The 25,956-nt window shown below is 41.2% G+C and overlaps 1 protein-coding gene across 1 annotated transcript in view; it reads left to right on the forward strand.

Annotated features, from left to right (window-relative positions):
* The first annotated feature begins 949 nt into the window (after positions 1 to 949).
* The window catches only part of kank3 (KN motif and ankyrin repeat domains 3), a 28,129-nt gene continuing 3,122 nt past the window's right edge, over positions 950 to 25,956 (forward strand). The window contains exons 1-10 of the mRNA XM_070908678.1: positions 950 to 971; positions 15,954 to 16,028; positions 17,433 to 17,519; positions 18,373 to 20,169; positions 20,960 to 21,062; positions 21,269 to 21,511; positions 21,822 to 21,912; positions 22,349 to 22,568; positions 23,238 to 23,380; positions 25,107 to 25,307. Coding sequence (XP_070764779.1) covers positions 17,483 to 17,519; positions 18,373 to 20,169; positions 20,960 to 21,062; positions 21,269 to 21,511; positions 21,822 to 21,912; positions 22,349 to 22,568; positions 23,238 to 23,380; positions 25,107 to 25,307 — 2,835 coding nt within the window. The 5' untranslated portion in view covers positions 950 to 971; positions 15,954 to 16,028; positions 17,433 to 17,482. The remainder of the gene's footprint in view (positions 972 to 15,953; positions 16,029 to 17,432; positions 17,520 to 18,372; positions 20,170 to 20,959; positions 21,063 to 21,268; positions 21,512 to 21,821; positions 21,913 to 22,348; positions 22,569 to 23,237; positions 23,381 to 25,106; positions 25,308 to 25,956) is intronic.

A 25,956-nucleotide genomic window follows, 5' to 3' on the forward strand; every position in this document is an offset into this window, starting at 1 on the left:
AGATTAACTTTTAAATATCCACTGACCTTTTTTAGCCAACAGAAACATGGCTATTCAAACTGCTGAAAAGTGCACTCTTTAGTCAAACATCCTGTCAGGAAAATAAAACTACATATGAAGGATAGAGTCATTCTGAGTGTGTGAACAGTTTTCTATAATCAGACATGTAGCCTGTGATGTGAAAAATAATCATGTGGTTGATACACTTCTGATTTTAAGATACATAGTGTGTAATCATTATCTTGTTCAAATAGCTTACCAGCCTCAAACTATCAACAATAGCAGGTGACCAAAATCAATATAAAGTGCATATCCAAACAGAGAAAACTGAATAGGTCATGTTTTTATTAAGAATCAGCTTATGTATAAATACAGAACAATTTACAGGAAGATAAAAATGGACAAACATGAAAACAAGGACAACAAAGCTGAACCAAGATAGGTAATAAAAAATGTAACTATAAATTTAACTATAAAAAACTATAACTATAATGTACATACAAGTAGGAGTATATATATAAAAAACAACAATGACCAACAACATACAACATCTACATACAAGTCAAGTGTTTCTTTAAATTGTAAACAAATACAAATAGTGCAATGAAATAACTATAGAATGGATAATGTAAAATATTACTTTATACATAAAGTGGGTGGTTATGCATGTATAAACAGCAGAGAAGTATTGATAGAAAGTTAAACTAATAGCCATAATACTGACAGACATTATATTTACAAACCCTCTTTCCAAAAAACAAAGAAAACACAAACAAAAAACAATGCAGCCAGTTCAACATTGGTGTTTTATTTTTAAATCCAAAACCGGAAACTCCTTGTACAGTTTATGTACCTTGACAGCAGTCAGAGGGGTAGGAGGTTTTTTTCTTTTCCTCTCCTCCCAAACTTTTCCTACCTTCTCTGAAAGTCATGACAAGCCTCAGTGTGACTGGACGGAGAGAAGCCAGAAGGTAAGAAACAGCCCGAGGGATCGATTAACACACAGGGTGCTGATACGTATTGATTAGCTGATTATTGCCCGAATGATCGACTCTGTGAACAAACGACAGAGCGATTAAACGAAGTGTGTTATTAGTTAGGAGCTGCCTCAAAGTGTCATGGTGAATTACTGAGCACAACTAATGTTATTGTCTCTGCAACGCCTTTAAGGAAGACGTGTAAAGCTTTTCATTAAAAATCACTGCTGGCTGCAGGAAATCTGTTGATGATGCTCAGAAGGACATGTCCAGGACATGGGGTGGGCTTATCATTTTATTGTGCTTCATAGTGTTTTAAACTTACATGAAAACAATCCTTTAATATCTCAATACAGACTTATAGTTTCTTTCTAATTTCTAAGGTCATGTAGGATTTCCACTTTGTCTATTTAGGCTTTTGATAGACCTGAAAAGTGACTGTAAGACTTTGTCTCTTCCATAGTTATTAATACAGCTTCTTTTTAATCAGATTTGTAGTATTAAATATTGACTGTATAAGTCTGTCAAAGATATTAAATATGATATATAACTTATTTTTCCAGTAACACCTAACCAAAGGTCGTTTTCTATACTTACATTGAACTTCAGTGTCTTGAAACATGGTGTTTTGGGTGTCATAGTCTGAGAAGAAACGTATGTTGCTATCTATAATCTCACATACTGATCTTTCCAGCAGATTTAGACATAGTATTGTTCTTTTGGGATCCCCTTTTCTTTTTCCCTTAAAGCACTTCTGTTGTCGAAGGGTCTTCATAAATAAAGTTAGTTTGATTGCTTGTAGATGTGGAGCAGACTTAGAAGAAGTATTTGTCAGATGCTGTAATGGGTGAGGCTGCTGCATGGGATGGAAATCCCCCCTCGACCTCCTCTATTGTCAGAAGTGTTAAGTCCTCCCTCCCCACCCCTGGCTGGTCTCTGGTCTGTTATTACGACGTACTTCATCTCAGAGGTTTTGATCTGTGGTGTTGGATGTTCAGATGTTAAGTCGGTCTCAGCAGACGTTTCTCTGCTGCTGCTGTGCTGGTCGTGTTTCGTCTGATGGACCACGTCAACCTGCAGAAAAGGTCACATCCAGATGTTTCTAGAAGCTGCAGTGAAGACTGAGAGCAGAAAATGAGTCAGCGATTCAAAACATAAACAGTGAAAAGTCCCAAGTATCAAAAAGCAATGATCCAGGGAGAAATCCACCACAGAAGAAAACAGAAACATCTGACTCCTCTTGCCGGGGGGGTTGTGGAAAGGGATTCTGGGAAATGCAGGAAATCACAACCTTAACTTGAGACTCCAGGAATACATTTAACGTGACAGATTGACGAGCTTTGACAGTGTTAGAGGATCTGAGAACAGCTTGTTGATTGTGTGGCTGGAACACAGGCTGCTGATTTGGAAACATTAGGTTTTATGGTCTTATTGGACCGATCTGCAGCTCTCGATTTACGTCCAGTGCTAAAGCAGGAAGCAAACAGACAGAGTTGTTGATTAGCTGGTGAACACAGAGAGATTTAGCAGCTAAAGAGGCAGATATTTCCTTCAGGAGTTGGTGGAGACCAAAAACAGAGCTTAAAGAGAGTGAATATTGGACTTTATGTTCATCAGGTGGCCAGAAACACGACTCCAAATGTATCATCTTGTCTGTAACTGCTGGATGTGTAAATGAGCAGCTGTTCGCTAACAAGTTCAACATATCAGTTTAAAAGGTGACAATATGTCAGTGTTGTCTTCACACCTTGTTTCTGCTGCCCCCAAGTGGCCAAAAAACAGTTATTGCCAGTTTAACCATAGTTTTTTCCATAGCCACCATCTTTCTCTAATCTTTAACCATACTGTAGTTGTCGTGCACAGACACTGTACAAAATCATAAAAAAAAATAACGGCGTTGGATTTTAACATCCTGGTTCACAGGTGTTCGCAGAATCGTTGAATATCATTGTTCTTTCGGTGACACGGGGCGTCTGCACAGGTAGACTGGAGAGGAAGGAAGCATTCGATTTGAAATGTTTGATGATCTCAGGAGTTCTGCTCTGCACTTTTAAGATGAAGTACTGTAGTTGTGCTGGTTACATTGTTTATGTATACTGTGACCACCAGCATGCACTTTAGATGTTTTTATCTGTGTCGTGTTTGAGAAAAGAGATGTTCAATTATTTGATGGTAACCATAGAGAAAGGTGACGGGTGGGCAAATTGACTGGTTTGGGAAGAATGTGGAATAATGATTGGATAAAAGGCTAAAAGAGAAACAATGAATGTTTATGAGGAATGTCCGGAACTTCCACTTTGGCCTCTTCTTGTAAAATGAAACTAGATTTTAAATTGCGGCTTTCTTCTTAACTGCAATTTGTCATTTTTAGATGGAGGTTTTTTCTCAATGTTGTTTTTGAAAGAAAAAACCTCCTAAGTATTTCCCAAATTGATAACCACAGGACAATGTACTGTACAAGGATGAGCTGAGTAAGAGAACGATAAACAGAAACTTGGAATTAAATAAGTGTTAATCTCTTGAGTTTTCTTTCAGCTCTCAGGGGAAACTGTCTTTCTGCAACAGGACTCTGGGGTTTGACTTACTGCTGTCGCCTCAGAAATAGACTCTGTGTAAGTTTAGTGAGAGGTGTCGGGGGTCAGTGTTACAGTCTGATACCTGTCCTGTTAAGCTTTCTTTCATACACACTTCCTTCCTGTTTCATGCATTCTCGCCTTGTTTACACCGTGGAACAGAAGAGGACAGTTTATTAAATTAAAACTGAATTTAATTTTGTTCTCTCACCCTTGAGAGCTGCTGCTTGATAAAATACATGCCATCGTGTATTTTTAGCTCTGTTGCGAGAGGTTTTAATTTTAGTGCCTCCAGACTGTGAGGTGACATGACACAGGGAGCAAAGAGAGAAGCTGGACTCACTGACTGTATACTGACATCAGAAACTAAATCGGCACGTTCTCACAGGTAGTTTGGTGGGTTTGAAATCCAAAAGAGCAAATGATGATTTAATCACTGCTGTGTGCACAAGCGTCCCTCTTTTACATATTAGTTCAGTAATAGCCTGTGTTGTCTTGTTTTGGATGTCGTCTGGATTATTTCCGGCGTCCTCTCCTCTTACTTTGAGCGGAGCTTGGTGTGGACAGACCGACCTCTAGTTGCATTTGCAGAATCCGCCAAATCTTTTAAACAGCGCAAGTAACTAAAGTACATTTACTCAAGTACTGTACTTAGTACAATTTTGAAGTACTTACTACTTACTAGTGGAATATTTCCATCTTGTGCTACTTTATACTTCTACAGCACTACATCTCAGAGGGAAATATTGTACTTTTTACTCCACTACATTTATTTAGCAGCTTTAGTTACTCATTACTGGCAGATCAAGATTTGATTTAGGAATCATATGATCAGTTTATAATGTGTTGTTATAGATTTACAGAATAGAAATTAGTTAATTAGCTCCATCTTGACAAACTACAATAGTAAAATGCTAATAATCCAATAATATAATACATAATAACACTCACAGGGCCAAACTGTCTGCATTACGAGTACCTTTTACTTTTACGTGTACTTTTACTTGAGTTGAGTTGTAATTTTACAAAAAAAAAAATACAATTTTTCCAGTGCGGTTTTGAATACTTGAATGAGAGGGCTGTGTTTTCTTTCTTCTTTAACTTCCAGTTAAAGGTTGAAGGAGGAACTTTGAACCTGTTGTTTATTTGTTATTAAAACATTAATCTGACATCCGCTGAGTGCAATCACAATAATAATTCCAGGAGAGTTTAAACACGTGTTCATTATCTTCTCTCTATGAAAGTCACTGTGGTTTGTCTAAGTTCAAGCTTTTTTTTTCTTTTCTGAGGCGACAATTAGTTTTAAGTGTCAGGGCTGCGTGGAACCTGATAGCAGCAGGCTTTCATCATAATTAACAGGCATCCAGGCTTTGAAAATGGAAATTGCCACTTTCAGCTTCATGCCAGATTCTCTGATTGGAGTGGCTTTTCTAAATTGAAAGGAGGAGAGGCTCTTCAGAAGTTCAGCTCGATGAGTTTGAAAGAGGCAGCTGCGAATTTTCTAGTTTTTACAACTTGTCTTTATTTGATTTTTCTTAGTTTATGTTTTTTTTGTAGCAGAGAACATGCACAATTATTTTAAAACAATAGCTCCAGAGTCAGGAAGTACAGAGCAATTACAATACAAGACAACTGTAAACAGCAAAATGTAATAAATAGGAATTACACAAACATTTAATGGTTAAACAAAGGAAGTTCTGGGTGAGAACATTGTTTTGTGGCAAAAGACAAATATTTTCTTGGTGAAGTTTTTAGACACTTTGATATTTACAGGAATCAAGAGCGGTTCTGTCGCTCATAATGTATTTCCCCTGTCAGTCTCGACATCATGGCTTATGCAACTCAAAGAAAACAATTTCGGTGCTTTTGACACAATTATTGCAGATTGATTTTGAATGTAATTATTATCTCGAGATATCAGACGTGTTTCAATTCATCTGAAGATGACCGATTCACGGTTTGGCAGAAATCTAATTTAACCAATTTAAATTAATGATGTTGAATTTGGTTATCCGTCCATGTCTGCTTATTATCGTCGTGAAGTCTTTCCTCTTGACCTTTTGAATAAATCCAATCAACTGTGAGCTCTCCTATTAGACTTGGACAGTAAAATGAGACGGTCACTCTGGATCTCAGCAAAACCCAGACAAAGATAAGTTGTGATAACGACCTTTATAAAAAAACAATATGAGCATCTCAGAATCATGTTCATTATGTCTTGAGATAATAAGAGAAAGAGGTGATGAGAGGGAAAGAGATGAAGATATCCATACTTAACAGACCACCCTGTTCTGTACTTTCATTTACTGACTGCTGTTCTGGAAAAGGACAGTGAGCCTCAGGTCGTCTCTCTGAATGGATCCACAGTCAGCCCTCGCCTGAGGCTCTGGACTCCTTATCTCAAGCTCGGAGCGTCTTTTAAGTGGGCTGGTGAAGAAAAGAATTAAAAGGTCATTAAAGCATAAAGCTGCCATTATCCCGAGATGTATTATGTAGAGACACCGGTCGATTTTCCCTAACCTATCCGCCTGAGTCTAAAGTCATTTTAAGACGACACTGATGCGTAGCCATGCCAACCATGAAGCCAACATACTGATTTTGCCAGAGTTTTAAGAACGAAGTAAAAACAAACTACGAGGTCAGGCGATATTGAGAAGACATGCCGTTAATGTAAAATACATTTGTGAATCAAGAATATGTTTCAGCAGCCAAAACCCGAAAGACAGGCCACTAAGAGAACTCCTGGGTCTTTTCACAGGATTTGTTGACATTAAGAAAAATACAGAATATCACCCGATTTATCCTTTAAAATGTTGTAAATGATGTTTATAATGTTACACCAGTGACCTCTCATGGCTCTTTATCTGTGGTCTATTGGTTGTGAAGGGTTTACGTCCCGTTTGCCTTCTGATGTTCTGATGAATGTGAAACTAACAGGAAAGTGAAACAGGACTATAGTATGAATTTAGAGGATTGTTAGTGAGGTCTACCACTGTGATCCAGCCAGACGCTCCTCCCTCTGCTATCTCCACTGCCTGAGAAACTCTGAATGAAAAACACAGGGCTAAAAATACCCACGTCAACTCTCAGGCACCGGCAGAGCTTGGGAAAGAGGCGCTAATCAAACTCTGTGCGCTAACATCAGGGTGGGAAAAAGCTCCAAACTAACCAAACACTGCTGCATTTTGGCAACATCTGGTGAGCTTGTTTACTCTACCAGACACTGACCACGATTTGGAGGCCGTAATAATTGAGGTTTGAGGTGTGCCTCGAGCACCAAAAAGGTCAGATTGTCATGCTGCCTGAACTGACCGCTCCTCCCTGGAAGAACCAAACCACGACTGCTTTTGGAAACGTTTACTGCATGTCGCTGTGATGCCACAAACCTTTGAGCCCAGTTTTAATTTTTGGATCGAACAATGAAAGTTTTGTGCGACACTGAAGAGAGAGAACTTTTGAGTTTGTGGTTGTATTCAAACTTTCTCTGACGCCGTCTTGAGATTTTGTTCTCACTGTTTGTGCTTTTGAATCTGGTGCCTGAGAAACGTCTCTGAGGGCAAAGTGAGAGCGAGGCCTTGAACTCCAGTTTCTGGTTTCCCAAACCCATCGCAGCACAGAGATCACCTCTGTTCACTGGCTCATAATGGAACAAATGCTGTGTTTAGCACTGAGGTGCTGGTGGAAAAGCACCCCTGCCCTATGAAGTCATATAAAGAGCCTGAACAAGGCTCAGACGCCGCCATGTTCAGTTCCCACTGCAGCCACCCAACGTGATTTTATTCCTTTTTACATCCCCGCCCGTCCATTTTTAGTTGTTTCTAGCTAATTTTTATGTTCTGTTACCTTTTTTATCTCTTCTTTCTTGTTTTGTAAACTCTTCTCTTGCTTTTATGTACATCAGTCATTTTATAGAATGTTCTATTACAATTTGTTTTTAGGAAAAAGCTTTATAAAATATTGTAAAATAAAAATAATGGCTCCACTTTCTAATAGAGCTCTTTATTAATGTTTTAAAAGTATGTAACTGGCTTTAATAATGGTTAATAAATGATTTACTACTCTTTTTTTATAGATCAGTTGTAAGCCATTAAGGGACGGTTTGTCTCCATGAACAAACGTCTAATATTCACATTTTGTGAATACATTTGGATGGAAACCTGGCTAGTGAAGCATTAGTAAATGATTTATTAACCATTAATAAAGCCATTAGTTACAACTTCTAAAACCTTTATAAAGGGCGTTGATCAATAAAACTGCAAAAACAAGGAGGTAAAACAGTTGCATAATAAACTGTAAGGACAAAATGAATAATGCAGCAGAAGAAGAAGACTTTTTGAATGGAGTCTCCTTTGTAATTTGTAAGATCGTCTCCGAGTCGACTGCAAGGCATCGATATGTTCAATGAAGTTTCGTAATGCCTGGCAGACATCAAATTGCCTCTCAGTGCGACTTCAGTAGCGATGCTTGGAGACGCTAACTGAATCAGAGCATAATGGAAAACTGAATTAGAGCCCTCAAACATGTATTTTCCACAGGAGCAGCTCCACGGTGACGAAGGTGTGTTTGTCAGGTCTTTTCAAAGACCTCCGTGCACCCAGTGCCTTGTCATTACCCTCTCCATCAAAGACATGCTGAACTGTCCTCCAGTGAAGGAAATGATAATGATAACAGACACATATTTCAGTTGTTTCTGGGCAGAAAGCAGCAGCGGCTGACATCTGGTCTCGTTCTGTAGTTATCAAACATCTGGAGACTCCAGTTGCTACTGTTGTGAAAGAGACAACTGGGTCGCATCTCAAACAGAAGACCTGATATCTAGGTCAACGTAGAGAGACGCTTAGAGATGCCTTACGCCGGTTTATTTGAGTTATTTGCTTGGCTAGAAAACACAAAAGAGCTGAAGTGATTAGAGAAAAGGGAAATGAGAGAAAAGAAAGACAAATTTGTACAGTTGAGAGAAAAGGGCTGGAGATGTTTGAGCCAAATACGTATTTAAAACAGCAGCTTAGTTTGGGGGAAACGGGCCTGGAGAGTTTGTTTCTCACCACGGAGGGAAAACAAGGTGTGTTTGGTCCAAACAGCAACGTGACATCAGAGCTGGAAACAGGCTAATTGGGAAAACACGATTTGTGACTCTGCTTTGTTTCAGGGAGGGGCGGCCAGTCGTCAGGCAGCACTGCCTCAGCCTCAGCTGAATCTGGATCTGGATTTTCTGGGCTGCAACACCATTGTTTCCAGAAAGAAATATGTAATGTTGCCATTCCAAGAATGAATTCATGTCCAGTCAGGTCTTTGGTTCTGTGGATGTCCATGTTTGAATCTTTACTGGATGAAAAACCACAATGCAGTTTTCCCAACGGATGCAGAAAGCTGTTCCTGGCACACTTCATCCTCGAAGAGAGAATCTCTTTACAGCCGTGAGGGATGATTTTTAAAGGATATTTCCAAATTCCTCCTTTTGGGAAACATAAGAGATCAAAGTCTGGTTCCAGACCTCTGAATCACGGCCCACATTTCAGCGATCAAATAGATCTGTTGTCGTGCTCATGACAGCTGTTTCAGCCAGTTGGAGCAACAATCAAAGTCATAACAACTCTTAGATGTCTTTGATGGTCGTGAGTCTTTTGATTGTCAATCAGAAATGGTGGACCGAAACATGACATTTGCAAGACTGATCTGTCACTTGACTGGTTACAGCAAAACAAAATAACCCCCAAAATAACAGGAAATTGGCTAACATGCACATAATGTCCGACTGAATATCAGGCCGAGAAAAACGTGATGGACGACTAAAAGTATTTCATCATGAAACATCTCAAATGAGTTGAATATCAGAGTGAAGAGATCTGACAGAGGAGGAGCTACAAAGTTTTAAAGGTATCACTGGATGTTGGCATCCATTCACAGCGGTCTCCTTTTTGTCCTTCATGAGAAGCTGTAAGTCAGAGGGGGGGCTTCAGCGACTCTGTCGGACTTCCCCAGCAACTTTATTGAATCCACTCTGTGACATTTTGAACCTGGACACAGTCGGGGAAAAGTTAGGGAGTGCGGGGGGGGGGGGGAGGGGGGCTGGTGTGGAGAAAACAACGAGGCCTCACAAAACTTTTCGAAAACAGCGTCGCCACCAGAGAGGCATAATGCCTCATTGTGGAGGCTGAATGTGCCTGATTGTGTTTGCTGGAGAATCTGGAAGGAAGAGGGAGGGCGGGCAGGACGCATGTGATGTTTGAAGTCAACCTGAATGTGATTTAAAAAAAAAAAAAAAATCTTTTTCTGGATACAGCAGGACACACATGATGCTGGTGATGTGACGTCAGAGTGTGGTTTATGTTGAAGAGATGGGAGACAGGAAATGGCATCTGGTGGCAGAATCCTGAACATAGAGGTGTTACTGTGTGTGTGAGAGAGCTTCAGCACACAAACACTTAAACACTCCAGTCTTCGGCCAAAACAGATAACATGTTATCTAACCTCAGTGTGATGCATCATGTGATGTCGGCCTGGGTGCTGCTGGCTGCAGGATGCCGCAGTGTGTGTGTGTGTGTGTGTGTGTGTGTGTGTGTGTGTGTGTGTGTGTGTGTGTGTGTGTGTTCGTGTCACACTGGCTCTATTTGTTCAGCACTCAGTTTCTGCTTGTCTTCTCTCCAGTGTTTTCCTGCTGCCTTCAGGAAGCAGCTTTCAGGACGGCCCGATGGGTTTCCTGGCAGGACCCCCCCACCCCCCTCCAGTTCCTACTGGGAGACAATGGGAGGTCTCCCACAGGGGCATGAAGGGGTTGTGTGTATATATGTGTGTGTGTGTGTGTATAGTGCTGAGGGGGATTTATTTGGGGAGTAGTGGGCTTCCCATCAGGAAACTGCAGATTTATCCCAGCAGCAGAGAGGCCCTCCTGTGCGTGTGTGTGTGTGCGTGCGTGCGTGCGTGTGTGTGTGTGTGCGCTTGTATTTCTATGTCTATTAGGCCTGAATGTCCTCACAAGGACACACAAGACATGAAAGAAATCTTCTCCTTGCCTCTAGAAGAGATTAAGTTCAGGATTAGCAGTTGGTTTTAGGTTTAAGATTAACTGGGATGAGAGTTAAAGTTTGTTAAAGTGGACGTTTTCATTGAGATACTGTTTCCTGTTTCAGAAAGCCTCACATAAGTTGAAGTTTGAAGTTCATTCCCGACCTTCGCAGCTGTTGTGGAGCTTTTGATCGCATCACATGATTTTCGTTGAGCCTCATTTTGCCCAGTTGTCATGGAATCGCAGATGTTCATGTTTCCATGTTTTCTGACCACCTCTTGTCGGTTTAAGTTGAGATTCAAAGTTCGTTCTTGACTTTGGAAAATGGAAGTTGAGAAAATAATTTAAACTCGAGGTCCATTTAGTAGCTGTTCTTCTGCTGATGGAGGTCATGCAACATGATCAAAAGTGAGATTTTATTTGTTCAGAAAACCCCCCACAGTTAAATGAAAGAAGTTAAATATTGCTATAATTCACAAGTTACTTAACGCTGCAGCTGACTGTTATTTTTGTCCATTGATCTAATCAGTATTTCTTTTTCCATTATTCGATTGCTTTAATTTATATATTGTAGGAAAATTGTGAATAATTCCAGTCACAATTTCCCAGAGCCCAAGGCAACGTCTTCAGATGGCTTGTTTTGACTGAACAACTGTTGGAAACCCCAAAATATTCAATCTACTGAGTCAAAACATTGAAAAGTAGCAAAACCTCAAATTTGAGAAGCATTTTTACTTTCTTAAAAACTAAACGATTATATCATTGCCTATAAAGTTCCCTTCGATTGACTGATTTATTAATCGTTTCAGCTATAAAACTATTGGATTAAATTTGGAAAATGATCAGTGGTTAGTTTCAGGATAAAATTTGGGTTTTATGTTGGACTGAAAGTGAAATCAGTGAATGTCCTCACAAGTATAGTATTCATATAGGGGTGGAGGCCTGTATTTGTGGTTTTTAGTTTTTATCTCTGTTTCTATGTGTGTGTGTGTGTGTGTGTGTGTGTGTGCAGATTTCTGAATGGGTTTTTTCTCATGTAAAGCAGTCGGAGAGTAAAAGTTGCTGTCAGTGAGAGGATGTTGGCTTTCACTCCCCCCCCTGTCTGTCAGATTGTGTCTCTCTCTCTCTCTGGCTTCTCGTCTTGGGAAAAGGGTGGTGGTGGGGATGAGGTCACTGTTTCAAAACATGGCCCCGAGCCTCGAACCAGCACAACATTTCCTCTTCCATGAAGGCAGGACAACCCAATGTTCTCTTCATTAGTAACACGTCCGTGAGGCGCTTCTCCACTCGTCACTTGTTCCTATGTATGGTCACTGAAGTAGTAATCTATCTAAGTTATTTTCATGGAAATAAATGTGTGTGTTACTTCCAACAAAGACAACATATTCTGTTTTAAATGTAATGTGAGCTGCTCATTTGGTTTGTGGCTCTGATCCTCTCATTGCTAAACATGATTCCCTTAATTCCACGTTATTACATCTCGGGTCTTATTTTCGTAAGTTTGGCCCTAATTTCTATCCGGAACAATAAAACTGTAACTTACAGAGTTACTTGTTGAGATCTGCGAACAGAATATTAAGAAGTTCAATGGGGGGGAAATAAACACAAGCAATCATACAATCAAACAAGTTTTAAACAGCCACAAGAAAGACAAACCTGTTAGAAAGACAACACAAAGACTAACGATGTTGTCAACGTCCATCTCAGCTTACAGATTCAAATGTCTAAATTTTACTGGCCTGCGTAGCCGCTCAGTTTACATTTCAGATGTGCTCGCTTTGAGTTAAACCTCCAAACAAAGTGGTTCAGAAAATTTGGCTAAACTGTTGGCTGGTTGACAACCTGTCTGATCATCTGACTGCTCTCTCTTTCCTCATTGGACATCTTTGTAGCCAACATGTTCCCAGATCTCAACGATTACCGTGAGTAGGTTATCTCAGAACGATGACAAGGTAACACGTCACTTTAAGGGTTTGTAATTTCCTAATGACTTTATTTGCTTCTAGTTGAAAGGAAAATAGAAAAGTCATCAAAAGACGAGCCACATAAATGTTCATTCATTGTTCTTTTAGTTTCACATGTTTGCACGTTCAGCCGCCTTGCTGTGCACTAATTAAAAGACTAGATGTTACTCTCATATGTTTGTGTTTATGCAGAGTTCACAAGTGTGTCAAACTGTGTTTCTGTGTGTGCGCTCATGTGTACGTGTTTATGGGAATTTTTGTCATTTTGTTTTTGGCTTGTGCAAGTGTCATTATGAGCACTGGTACTCGGTGGTGTGTGTGTGTGTGTGTGTGTGTGTGTGTGTGTGTGCGTGTGCGTGTGTGTGAGAGACTCGACAACGTGGCTCTCAGCTGGTCAGGACTCGGGGGGGTGTAGAGGGAAGGAATGCAGCTTCTCTGTAATTTGCTGTCTGTCATCAAATCAGAGAGAAAAACAGAAACACTCGAGAGGAGCTTGTGTGTGTGTGTGTGTGTGTGTGTGTGTGTGTGTGTGTGTGTGTGTGTGTGTGTGTGTGTGTGTGTGTGTGTGTGTGTGTGTGTGTGTGTGTGTGTGTGTGGTGGCTGAGAGGAGAAATGAGTCATGTGAGGAGAGGAGGGTAGAGATGAAGAGAGGAAAGGAGGAGGTGAGGAATAAAGAAGGGAGAAAGGAAGTAAAGATATGGAGTGTAAATGAAAGAATCAATTGAAGAGAGATATGTGGAGAAGAGACTAGTTAACTTTGCAGCACAGTTTCATGAATAATGCTCTACAGAATATTTCTTAGTTGTTGGTAGTAAAACGCTGCAGTCTACAGTCTGCAGCAGCCATCTTTTTGGTTGTGTTTTTTAAATTCATTTTCTTGGTTTGTCTTTGCTGCTGTGGATGACACATAAGGAAATTAAAGTGGATAATCATGTCATCGAACGGTGTAATAACATTTTTATTTATACAATTTCATGAAAGTAATGGTGTAGATGACGTCTCTTGTGTAATGTGGACTCAGTTGTCAAAATATTAATGAGCCTTTTCCACGACCTGGAGGCTTCCCAAGACCTGAACTAGGTTCTGCGCTGTGTTTCCACTGTGTTGTTGTGTCAGAAGATCACCGGTATATTCACACCTCCTGCTTTATTAATTGTGGTGTTTGGATTTAGGACCACCTCATGAGCAGCGCCGAAGAAAATGGAGAGCAGTGGAAACAAAAGCAGAACCTGTGTTGATTGCTGCACTTTAAATTATGGCTTGTTAAGTTCCCGTAATGGAAACGGACTGAAACTTAAACTGGACTTCAAGATGTCTTTGTGTAGCTTGTTGAAGTTTATCCAGGATGAAGTCACTTGAGTCCGAATGTCCCCGAGTGTGACTGTTCCCAAACCTCCAGCCTTTCTGATCCGATTTCATACTTTATACGTTCTGGTTTAAACGATCTGCAGCATGTTTGGGTGAAACTCTCATCATGTGCTTGGCATTCTTTGTTGACTTTGGTGTCTCGATCAAAATATGAATGACGTAGTGCCTGCAGTGAGCGTCTGCACGCAGTCAACTGTTGATGAAACTGCCACACAGATGCTTGTGCTCTTTGTTTTATGTTTAAACACACACACTTCATCATTGATACAAACCATAACACAGCTCTATTGTACCTGTACCAAGACCACTTCATACTGGTTAATGTGGAGATGCTACCAGGGAGGACCTAAAGGAAGGAGGGAAAACAACTTTGACACAAACTTTTCCTGGGTCTTCACATAAATAGCAGTGTAATCCAACCTACCTGTTGAAAGTGACACTATCACACATGGTGGTGGATAGAAGAGTGCAGACAAGGAGCTAAAGTTATACAAACTGAAGCCAGGTTTGTTTCAACTTCAAAATCTCTTCTAATTCCTACCACGCACAGGATCACATGTTGCTGATTACCCAATAAACAAACTAACTTTGAGTCATGTGACTTGTTTATACGCTCTGGTTAGCTTGTATTTGATCCTAAACAAACTCAAAGTACAGTAAAGCACCTTTCTCTGGTTTGGACCAAAGTAAACCAACGAGGTGAAGTCATTTGTGTAACGTGTGTGTGTGTGTGTGTGTGTGTGTGTGTGTGTGTGTGTGTGTGTGTGTGTGTGTGTGTATGATTGGCTGGGACGCTGCAGCATCACGTTCACTGTGTTTAACCTGACGGAGACACAGAGGAGAAACAGAGCAGCGACTGATAAGAAGATACTGAGCAGAAATGTCGTTATCAGATACAGAAGATTCTTTCTTTTCTTTTCACTGTGTATTTGAATGAATCCGCTGTCCGTAATAACCCCTAATATAATTTGTGGTAATAAGTCTTCTGTCTGTTTGAATGTTGTGGTCTTTACTTTGACAATAAATTGCCTGTCTGCTGCAGTGTGAGCTGACAGATGATGTGTGTGTGCGTGCGTGTGTGTGTTTTATAGGTTATCAGTAGTCAGTCAGCTAGAAGGACGACCGGCGTGTTGCAACAGCATGTGTTAGGAATGTGCCTGAGGCTGCTGGAAAACACATCTGTGTGTGTTTGAAACAAATTGAGTTACTGAGGTTTTGTGTGTGTGTGTGGGAGGCGGGGGGGTACAACTTACTGTATGTTCATGTTTCAGAGTTTTTGTGTTGCATGAATCTCTCTTTTGTTGTAGAAAAGAAACTTGAGATTTGCACTAAAAGTAGTTTTATGTCCATAACGCACTGGCTTTACACAACACACATAAACGGCAACCACTATAAAACCCACACACCTGCGATAGTGAGGTTTGTGGCGGAGCAGGTGGATGCACACCTTGTTACAGCGTCCTGTTGTTGCAGCGTTTTTAATACTTGCTCCCTCAACCGAGCACATCCTGACTTCTCTAGCTTGACTTCTTCTCTTGTCACGCACCATCTCTGGTCTTCTAGAGGTTTCTCTTCGTCCAATGTTGAGATGGAAAAGATATTTCCACAAAAGATAGGAAAATAACATTAAAAAAGAACATTGTCTGCTGAGCAACATCTGGACAGATTGAAGCTTTGGGTAACACACATAGGTGACAAATTGTGATAAATATATACATTTAATACATCGTCAGAGGGTGTTGTGCCTCCAGAACAGCTTCAATGCTCCTTGTCAGAGATTTTGCAAGCATGTGAAACATGTCTGGAGGGATTAAACACCAATCTTACACAAAATATTCACTCATTTGGTGTTTTGATGATGATGGTGGTGGAGAGCGTTCTCCAATAGGTGCTCAGTTGGGTTGAGATCTTGTCCAAAGCGCACGATGCATTCAAGTATCTGCGTCCATGATGTTTGTCTCCTTATTTATTCGGGGTTCTCCAATAACTTGTCACTTGTGTGTATTGTATGGTTGATATGTTGTACAGTGCTGTTGTTGATGGTTTACGTCTCTCTCTCTCTCAGGGCTGTGTGCAGCAGGGAGGAGGGAACCAGGCTGAACTCCAGCTGCATGAATCGCTCCCTGAGCGGCTGAAAGAGGTAAACGTCTCTTCAACACAACACAACAACATTCATTGTACTGTTCTGAAGTTACAATCTGTCATATTTAAGTTAGTGTTTCAGTCTTTTCTCTGTACTTGTTAGACAAAAAGTCCAGAAAAGTATCCAGTTGATGCAGTTTGCTCTGCTTGCTGTTAGGAACTCTCGTTAACTGGTAGCTCTTCTCCTGAAGCACAGGAAGCGTTTTATATTTCCTGTCGTGTTTGGAACAGAAGAAGAACCAGGTTGTTAGTATGATCAGCCATAGCTACTCTGAACAAAGAAAATCCCTCAACTTTAGTTTATTCTGCTGAGACATTTTGAACAGATTCAGTCCGTCAGACTTTCATCAATCGTTTCCCTCTTTGAACTAAAATATTTTCCATGTTAATCTTTTAAATTAAGTCTCATAATGTTTATTATTTTGCATTGAGGTGTTTTACAATGTAGTCAGTCCCCACTCTGTCCGATGTGTCATTATGCCCAAAGGAAATAATAGATTTCCCAGTGAAGCGGTTTGTTTGGCAGGTTTTAGCGGTGAGAAGAGTCTTGTGGTTTTTCAGTTGGGTTCGATGGTGTGACGCTGTTGTTAATGGAGCAGCTGTCTTGTGGTTTTTGGACACTGTGCAGCTTTTTATTGTTGACTTTGTTCTGCGGTGTTTCCCCTCACTGCTAATCTCCACCGTGTGCCAGAAGTTTTTATACAACTCGCACACAAACGTACATTTGAATTTTAGGCATGTATCTTGCACTCTTAGTGATTTATAGTGACTCTTACTGTTAAGAAAGTCAAGCAACCACAAGTAAAGGGGTCAAGAGCTTCAAAGTAGAAAACATACACTCTCTCTGAGGTATGGATGATGTCAGGCTCAACGTCCTTCAACACCTCTTAAGAGGAAAAGCAAACAAGAGATCCATTTAACAAAACCTCTTTATCTCTGAAAGGAGGGAATTCACCTTCTCTTGAATTCAGTCACAGGCTGTCGCACGTGCTAACCAGCCAGAAGAAAACGTAAACTTCTTCAGGCGTTTCTGCACTTTGTAGTAAGTTTACAACTCCTATAAAGACGCATCTATGTCCGCCATTAAAGTGAGAGCAAGGAACCGCTTGGGTCGTCTAGAAGTTTTATTCTTTTAGTTGTTTGTTGTGTCAAGCTGTCTCCTATTAACAAAAACATGTTCATGGGATGGCCAACATTTGGAGAATGCAATTTTGATGCTTACAGGAAAAACTGGTAACATAAAACCAACACACTTGTTGACAGTCAGCAGGTAACAAATGACAGACTTGTGCCAATGTTTTTACCAAACTACCGTGCAGTGTTTTCAAGATCTGTTTCCTTCCTCTTGGTCTGAAAGTACATTCATGACTAATGCATTCATGTCACTGTGTGTTTTCTTTAGCCAGGTGTTGATTTGAAGCTGTGTGTGCTGAAAGGTCCCCGTCCTGAAAAATGACTCAGTCGGTGCAAGTTAACCCAAAGCTGCCTGGTAAGAAACTGCATGAAGATGCCTTTGTTTTTCTATTTCCACCTCAGTTTCTCTTGTGTCTGTGAAAATGTAAATATTTATGTTTCTCTTTGAGATGAGGTTTGGGCGTTGCAGTGTGCTGTAGTTCTTCAATTTATTGTTGTAATAAATGTGTCTTGGTAGACTTAACCACACTGAGATTGTTCAGATGGTATCACAATGGTGTTAACCGCAGGAAACAAAATATATTTATAATCGTTTGATGTGTCTTTATGTCGCTTGTACTGTAAACACCACAGATCAGCTCCAACATATGATGACACAGCTTTTAGTGTATTGGCTGTAATAGATATACTGTGTCAACACTAAGGCACATACATGTTAAACATCCCACATTTTGTATGCTGATTTATATTAAACATGAGTACTATTATATCTGATTTAATAGAAGTAATATTTTGATTTGAGATTTGTCTGTTTCTGCATAATTAATTGAAGGTAAACTGTGGAGTTTTACCATTAGTTTTGTTATGGAGGAGTGCTTTATGAGTAGATCTCCATTTTGTTTGTAAGGACACACATATACTGTGCCAACAAAGGCAGGGAAGAAGAAGACTGCAAGCTAGTAAACATGGATGTAGCAATGCAGGATTTAAAATTCAAAAACGGGCATCGCAAGTGTTTCATGAGAGAGGAAATACATTTAACACATTTGTCATAACATTTGTTGTTGTTAACTTGTTAACTAATCACAAAGAAACACAAAATGCGCTTTAGTGAAAAACACTGTATGTAAACATAAGTTTTGTTTGTTTACATTTAAACTCCACAGGCCATCTTTAAGCATGTAGCCATGTTGTCCTTTTCCCTTCAGATCTGGGCTCTCCATTCATCTACTCCAGTCAGGAGGAGGCTGACCAGCCAGGCTCCTACTCTGTCCAGACTCCGTATGGTTTCCAGCTGGATCTGGACTTCCTCAAATATGTAGAAGAGATAGAAAGTGGGCACAATCTCCGTCGGGCACCTGTTGGCTCCCGCCGCTCTGGTCGAGGGGTCAAACTCTCCCAGAGGAGTCCAAGTGTGGGGGGACGTACCAGTGGCTGGACATCCACAGAGTCTCTGGCGTCCCCGGCCAGCGAGGATGGCAGAGCTCCTCCGCCGCCGCCACCACGCAACCGCCTTGGATCAGCACCCTCTGAAGTGCTCTCTCTTTCCCCTGTGACCCTCCTCAGTGTTCCTCCCCTGTCTGCCGGAGCCAAAGTGCCCCCCCCTCCACCGCAGCGCAATCCCCGAGTTGAGCGGACTCTTCTGGAAACTAGCCGGCGGCTACAACAGGAACAAACCCACCAGCACCAGAACGGTGGGCGCTTCCAGCTCGCAGATCCTCCCAAACAGCTCTTACCCTCCCCATCCACTCAGCTTCTGCAGAGTAGCTGGACTAAACCCAGTCCTCAGACCTCTGGGCTGAGCACTCCAGCTGCTGGCACCACAATGACTCCAATCCCACCCAGCCAGCTGCAGACCGTTAGAGAGCAGATGGCTACAGCTTTGAAACAGCTAAAGGAGATGGAAGAGAGGGTAAAGGGTGTTCCTGCGCTTGAGAAAGAGGTGGCCAAGCTTCGTGCAGAGAAAGACATGCTCCTGTTAGCACTGCAGGAGAAGAAAGTAGTCATGGAAGAGGCCCAGCAGAAGCAACCTCGTACAGAGTCTTCTACACAAACCACAGAGACCCTTCAAACTGACCACAGTATCCACAGTCGACTGACTGCACCAAACTCTCCTGGACATAGAGGCCTCGGAAAATCTGGTGAGCTGAAAAGGCTGACTGAGAAATTTGAGGGGAAGGAAGAGAAAGCTGCAGAAACTTCATCAAAAGTTTTAGTAAAAACGCCAGAAAAAGTGTCTGTTGTTGAGAAGAAATCAGTGGCTGTTGGGGACGACACACCAATGGACTCTGTTGTTTTCTACTACAGCCAGGGTGTGAAAGACGCCTCTGAGGGCACCAGGGTAAATGTTTGTGAGATAGGCACAGGGACAGAGGCCCCTCTGGTTCATGAGGAGGGAGTACAGGCCAGAGTGGAGACAGAAGAGGCTGAGGTTTGGGTTATGGAGTCACTACTTGGGCTGACCAGCGAGGCACAGCGGGAGATCGACACCTTACAGGACACCATTAAATTCCAGCAGGAGTCCATTGTGGCTCTGGAGGACCGGTTGAGTGTGGCCGACAAAGACCTGGTGATCCTTAAATCCCAGATGGATGAGAAAACCTCCAAAGTCACATTTGAGAAGGGGGTTCTTGCAAAACCAGACACGACGGATGCTCAGGTAGAGACATTAACTTCCGTGTTAAAGCATGCTGCAGTCTTGTGCCGTCCTGAGGTGAGCGATGCATGCGTAGGTGAGAGTTTAACAGCAGATCAGATCGAACAAGGAACCCAGACTGATGCTTTAGTGGAGACTGCAGAACCAGCTCCTGTTGCAGTGGTCAGCACTGGGTGCCAATGGGAGAACTTGTTTGAGGAAAAGATGGAGGAGCAGAAAGTTACAGTGCCAAAGAAGAGACAGTTGACCATCGCTGAATACAAGGTCTCACCAGAAGAGGTGGTCAGTACGGCCGAGAAGAAAGAGGAAGACCAAGGAGAGAAGACTGCAGCCAGCAACATCAAGACAGGTGAGAACTTCGAGGTATTTCCCTTCACTGTAGGGCGAAACATGCTCGGTGTTTTTCTTCACAAATTACATCAAATGTAGAATTCTTTGTCTTTTATAACACTGGTGCAAAAACATAACAACCAATCATTAGTAAGTGCATTCTGGGGCACGTGGTAGAGAGAAAACATAATTTAATATTCACATCAAGTGGGGACGGTACATATCACCTCTTAAGGCAGCAATTCATTTTACAGGTTTATCATTTCCGAATAATTTCAAATAAATTCTTCGATCGTAACTAAAGACTATGTAATCTGGTAATAATTTAAAGGGAAAATAGGAATGTACTTGAAATAACTGTCATTTATAACCAAGTCAATATTTAGTCATTATTCATTTTTTAGGAGGACACTTCTATGTTGAAATGCTTACTTGTAGGCAATTTCAACAAGCTGACCTGCTGTGCACTGGCTAAAAGACTCACTATTTTTTCACTATAATTACTTACAAATTACGTTGTTCTTTTCATGAAATGTCTTAGAAATTATTCAGAAATTGCAGAAAATAAAGCGTTGTCCAGTCAGATATAAAATATGAAAAAAATGGAATGCAATTTAAAAAAAAATAAATAAATAAATAAAATAAAATTTGGCAAATTAGTTTCATAAGCAGTTCTACTGGAAAGACAAAAACTAGTTCATCTAAAGAGATGGCACAATCCTCCAGCGATCATGTGTCGCATGAGGTATGTGTTTCTCTGCTGGACTCTGAACTATTGTTTGATCCATCTGCTTCCTTTATGGTAACAGGTATGCTGAAATCAATCATGAAGAGGAAGGATGGGAGTAACTCCGGAGAGAATCGCACCGCTGGCAAGAAGAGCCTGCAGTTTGTTGGCATTCTAAATGGAGGGTGAGTAACATGAAACCTAACTTTATTTTGTACCACAGTAAAAATAAAAGAAGGGCGGCAGACGGTCTAGAGGTTGGAAATAACACTTTGACCAGGTCACAGGTTTGACAAGTAAGAAACAAAACTCTTTTCCCTCACCCTCCAAGGCCCTAAAATGTGAACTGCACAAGTTGCTCTGTATTCCAGCTAATATGTGTTTCTCCCAGGTATGAATCTACATCCAGTGAAGAAGAAGAAGAGGAGGAGGAGGAGGAGGAGGAGGAGGAAGATGGGAGTTCTTCTGGAGAAAGTGGAGAAGGCGAGTGCTTGGACAGCACAGAGGAGGATGATGAGGTGGCTCTGGAGGAAGAAACATCTGAGGAGGAGCGAAACGTCAACCTGGACGAGAGCGACACTGATGAGGAAACCCTGAGAGCCACAAATTATTCATCTGATGCTGTGAAAGAGAAGTATGCTGTTACTTGAGTGTGAAATAGTACATTTTGTAAGTTGCTACATTGATTAATGCAGTTTCACGCGTCAGGAGCCTAAAGAGAATGAGTTAATATAGTTTCCTGATTAAAGTGTTGTTCTGTGAGTGCGTCTTTGCCATGCAACACGATTTGGAAGCATTCGAAGTATTATGTAAATATATATACATTATATAAAAACATAAATTGTAAAATCCACATATAATTGTAATGCAGAGAAAGAGGAACTATGTACAGAAAGCAGCAACTTGTTTTGTTTTTCAACTTCACGCGTTGTTGTTTGTTGCAGGTTTGAGCTGAGCTCAAAAATGCGTGAAGCCTGCCTCATCCTGAAGAACCACCTGAACGATGACATCAAAACACTGAAGAGTAAGGAAGTGGTGCGTCCCTGCATGCTTCTTCAAACCATTTTATCACAGAGTTACACATTTAACTTCATCACTTCATTACTAGAATAATGCAAAATCATAATTACTTAAAGTCGATGAAAGCTGTGGGACTGTATTTTATTGTTTAGGGACATTTTCAGCACCAGCAAACATTAATTGCAAACAGTAGGAACTTGATGTAACAATAACAGAGAGAAAAGGCTCAGGAACTGGCTTATTGTTGGGTTTAACAACAGAAGGACTTCCCTTAACATTCAGTGGCACGTCAGGCTGCTATAAACTGCCAAAATACACTGTATACACAACTTCACCAAATGGTGAGAAACTAGCACTAGTAAAATACAGCTTTATTATTGCTTCAGATGCTGTTTTGCTCATTCGTTACAAGTATTACTTATTGATCATGACTTCCTGTCCTCACCTTCAGCTCTCCAGCACACACACTGTCCAGCTCGAGTGGTTCCGTATCTCTAGCGCCAAGATGGCTCAGCCTTCACGGGTATCAGACTACCTGATGGCGTTCTCTGAGGTGTCGTCAGTGCTGCTGGAGCACGTCGTCAACATGACCGATGGCAACGGCAACACAGCTCTCCACTACAGCGTCTCCCACTCCAACTTCAGTGTGGTGGGGCTGCTGCTGGACACGGGTCAGTGACCGTCTAAGAGTAATCAGCAGTACAGAGTGTCACCGTACAGCCTACAACAATAACCCACTTAATAATCCAGTTCATAACCCAAGCAATTATTTGAGAAGGGTCAAACTGCGGACCCCATGTCTAGGGAGCCAATGGGAAGAGAGTAGGGTCCCCATACGTGAGCTGTCACTTCCATTAGTATCTTTTTGATTTATTTTTTTATTTTACCAAATTTAAAAAGTCATGTTTCTCTGCTCAACACGTTAAGGAGTGTTAACGTAATGTTTTGTTACTTAAATATTCTTTCTTGTAGTGCGTTAGGTGTGAAAGAAAAAAAAATGCTTATATAAAGTGCAGGCGATGTTAGCCTATGTTAGCCCAATAAAACCAAGTGAAATAAATTGTAAAATATTATATCCTTTAAACATAAACATCTTATGTTTTCAGTGTCACGTGTGCCCAAACTCTTGTTATACAGGTGTTTCGATTATTTTGTCCACCCCATTTACATCAACGAGGGCAGGCTTAATATCAGAAACACCTCTCTGTATAACACATTACAATTCGACAGCACCAAAAACTGCAGCCTTCAAAATGACCATAAAGTTGAGTGTGTATATGTGTGTGCATTTATATGTAAGTTGCGCTGAGCTCTGTATAACTAACCCGTGCTCCCTACAGGTGTGTGCAGCGTGGATAAGCAGAACAAGGCGGGCTACACGGCCATCATGCTGGCTGCTCTCTCTACTGTGAAGGAGGAGGAGGACATGGTTGTGGTCAAGAAGCTCTTCGGTCAGGGAAATGTCAACGCCAAGGCCAGCCAGGCAAGTCTGACTCAGTTCATCACAGAGCTCGAGAGTGCCACTTTCTGTTACTCCTTCCATGTTCCCACAGTCATTTTACTGCAGTCAGTCCTGTCATATGCGTCATTTTTCGGTATGTAGGTCCTGCAGGTCCAAAAAAACCAAAAACTTGCTGGTTATGTAAACAGGTTTCATTCTGAAATCACATGACAGTTTTAACATTGGATTGGGACAGTTTGTAGGTGAAATAAGATTTGTTCCCAAGCTGTAAAATGTGAAAATATTTCTCACAAGTGATAACTTCATTTGATATGCAAAGAATACAGTTCTCTATTAAAAAAAGAGTATCACCTGATAAATGTGAATGACCAAAAAAAAAAAAGAACACAAAGAGCGTCTGTGAATGTGTAATCAGCTCCGTCAGCCAGAAGCATTTTATCACTTAAGAGCCGATCCTTGCTCAGCTGACTTTGTTTAGTGACTTCAATCTGATTTAGACACATTAAACTGTTAACGTGAAAAAATGCAGTATAAAAGTAAAAACATATTGCAGCCAGATTAGAAAAATTATAAGTGATCTTCTAGTTTGAGTGAAGGTAAAGAGGAAAAACAGTGTTCAGGGGATAATGCCTTTCTTTGTTTATTTCAGTGGGTAAGTGTTATAAGTGGTTATAGGTCAGATGGGGTCAGGGAAATGTGTGTAGCCTTACGTGACACACAAGTCATGTGTGAGAATCTGTTGACTTTTGAGGGGTTTTTATCGCTTTGCTTGATCTAATTAGGTTGTGTAATGTATATGTTTGGACACGGCGCCTAACAGGCTCTCACACTACCAAGTCATAGGACTCTGAATTTATAGCATCACTGGCTATAAATCCAATTACTGCCGCTTGTTATTGTTGCTGTGGTCAACAACATGAGGCACGCAATGCAATTTTAGAGTCAGGAATTTAAGTCATACTATTTTCTGCGGTGTTTTGTTTTTAAGTTTAGCTTTTGGACTGGGGAGTACTTATTTAACGTTTCCTTTGAATTAGTGACTGAATTTTTTTCAGTGTGATCGGCTAGACCATCTCCAAAGCTTAAGAAAAATCCTCCCATCAAGTTGAAAGGTCACCTAACTTTGCCTCGTCCTGCTAACTCAAGCTGCCTTGCAAAACCGTGACAATGAATAGCAGCATATCGCTGTCCCAGCTTTTGAGTCTGTATGTGCGGACGACCTCTAACGGTGGGCGCTGTTGAGGGGAAGCAGCAGCCCACAGGGCCACAGAAGCACGCTTGTTGTGGGAACGTCACTAATTTGAACCCCTTAACTGACGAGGAAAATCTGGGTTGAGTAAATAAATTGTAATAACTGAAATGCTCTGAAGATACAACAGTTTCAGAGGAGCTGGTTGCACTGTGCTGGACTTCACTTGGCTTTAAAAAAGAAGTAGCGTTGTGCTGAAAAACAGAAAAAGCATGTGTGCTTAGCAAACTTTATCTGTATGAATAAAAGTAAAAAAATGCTTTACCTTTTGTAGTTAATCTTAAGTTAAAGTCAACAATTTCCTCATTCACATTGTTTCAGATAGTGGACCATAGGGCTTTTATCAGTAAGTCAGTGTTACTTAGTCTGTAGGATTTTTTGTGCTGTATTTCTCAATCTGTAAATGGTATACATTTTTCTCATCACTTAATAAATAGTAATAGTAATAACTGTATTTTCTTGAGGATAAATTACATTCATAATTCTTTACCTTTGCAGGCGGGCCAGACAGCACTGATGCTAGCCGTTAGCCACGGCCGGCAGGAGATGGTGCAGGCGCTGCTGGAGTGCGGCGCAGATGTTAACGTGCAGGACGACGAGGGCTCCACGGCGCTGATGTGTGCTAGCGAACATGGCCGTGCTGAGATTGTCAAACTGCTCCTGGAACAGCCTGGTTGCGACATATCGATTATTGACAATGTAAGGCATTTACATTTTAGTCATTCAGCTGATGCAAACTTTGAGTAACTTACCCTGAGCTAACAGATTGAGCCATCTGTTGGATCTCTGACTGCTGAAAACATCTGAGGGCTCTCTGGGATTCAGCTTAATCTGTTCTCAGGAAACGGCTCCTCATGGGAAATTGGTCTATGCAGTTTCCTCTCCTTGTCACCTCTTTTTCTCCTTCTCTTCCTTCGTGTTTTTCTTTGTTAGCAAGACAGGCAGAGAGCTAAAGAGCCACGATCAGATTAGTGTCATCTGCCTTCTACTGAAATCAGCACTATTTACAGGAAACACAATCACTGGGCTACTCACAAGCCCCCGGGGGATGAATTAAAAAGCCACAACTCTGTTCACAACCGCAGACTTGCAGATTTCAGACACAATGCCCTGCAGGCTCTTGCATGAGACCTCTGCATACTTCACCACATGACCCATACACAAGTCCGCAGCAACTGTTCATAGTTCATAGTCAAAGGTGGAAAAAGTCCACCAGTGACTGAAGGATCCAGACTGTACAAGATTGATCATGTTGTCAACCAATTCACTTATATTACCTAACAAATTTCAGTGGGAACATTTACTTTTCTCTCATAGCAGAAAATCTTCTCGCTGCTTGGGACAGTTC

Source organism: Enoplosus armatus, chromosome 7 (genome assembly GCF_043641665.1).
Source record: "Enoplosus armatus isolate fEnoArm2 chromosome 7, fEnoArm2.hap1, whole genome shotgun sequence".
NCBI lineage: Eukaryota > Metazoa > Chordata > Actinopteri > Centrarchiformes > Enoplosidae > Enoplosus > Enoplosus armatus.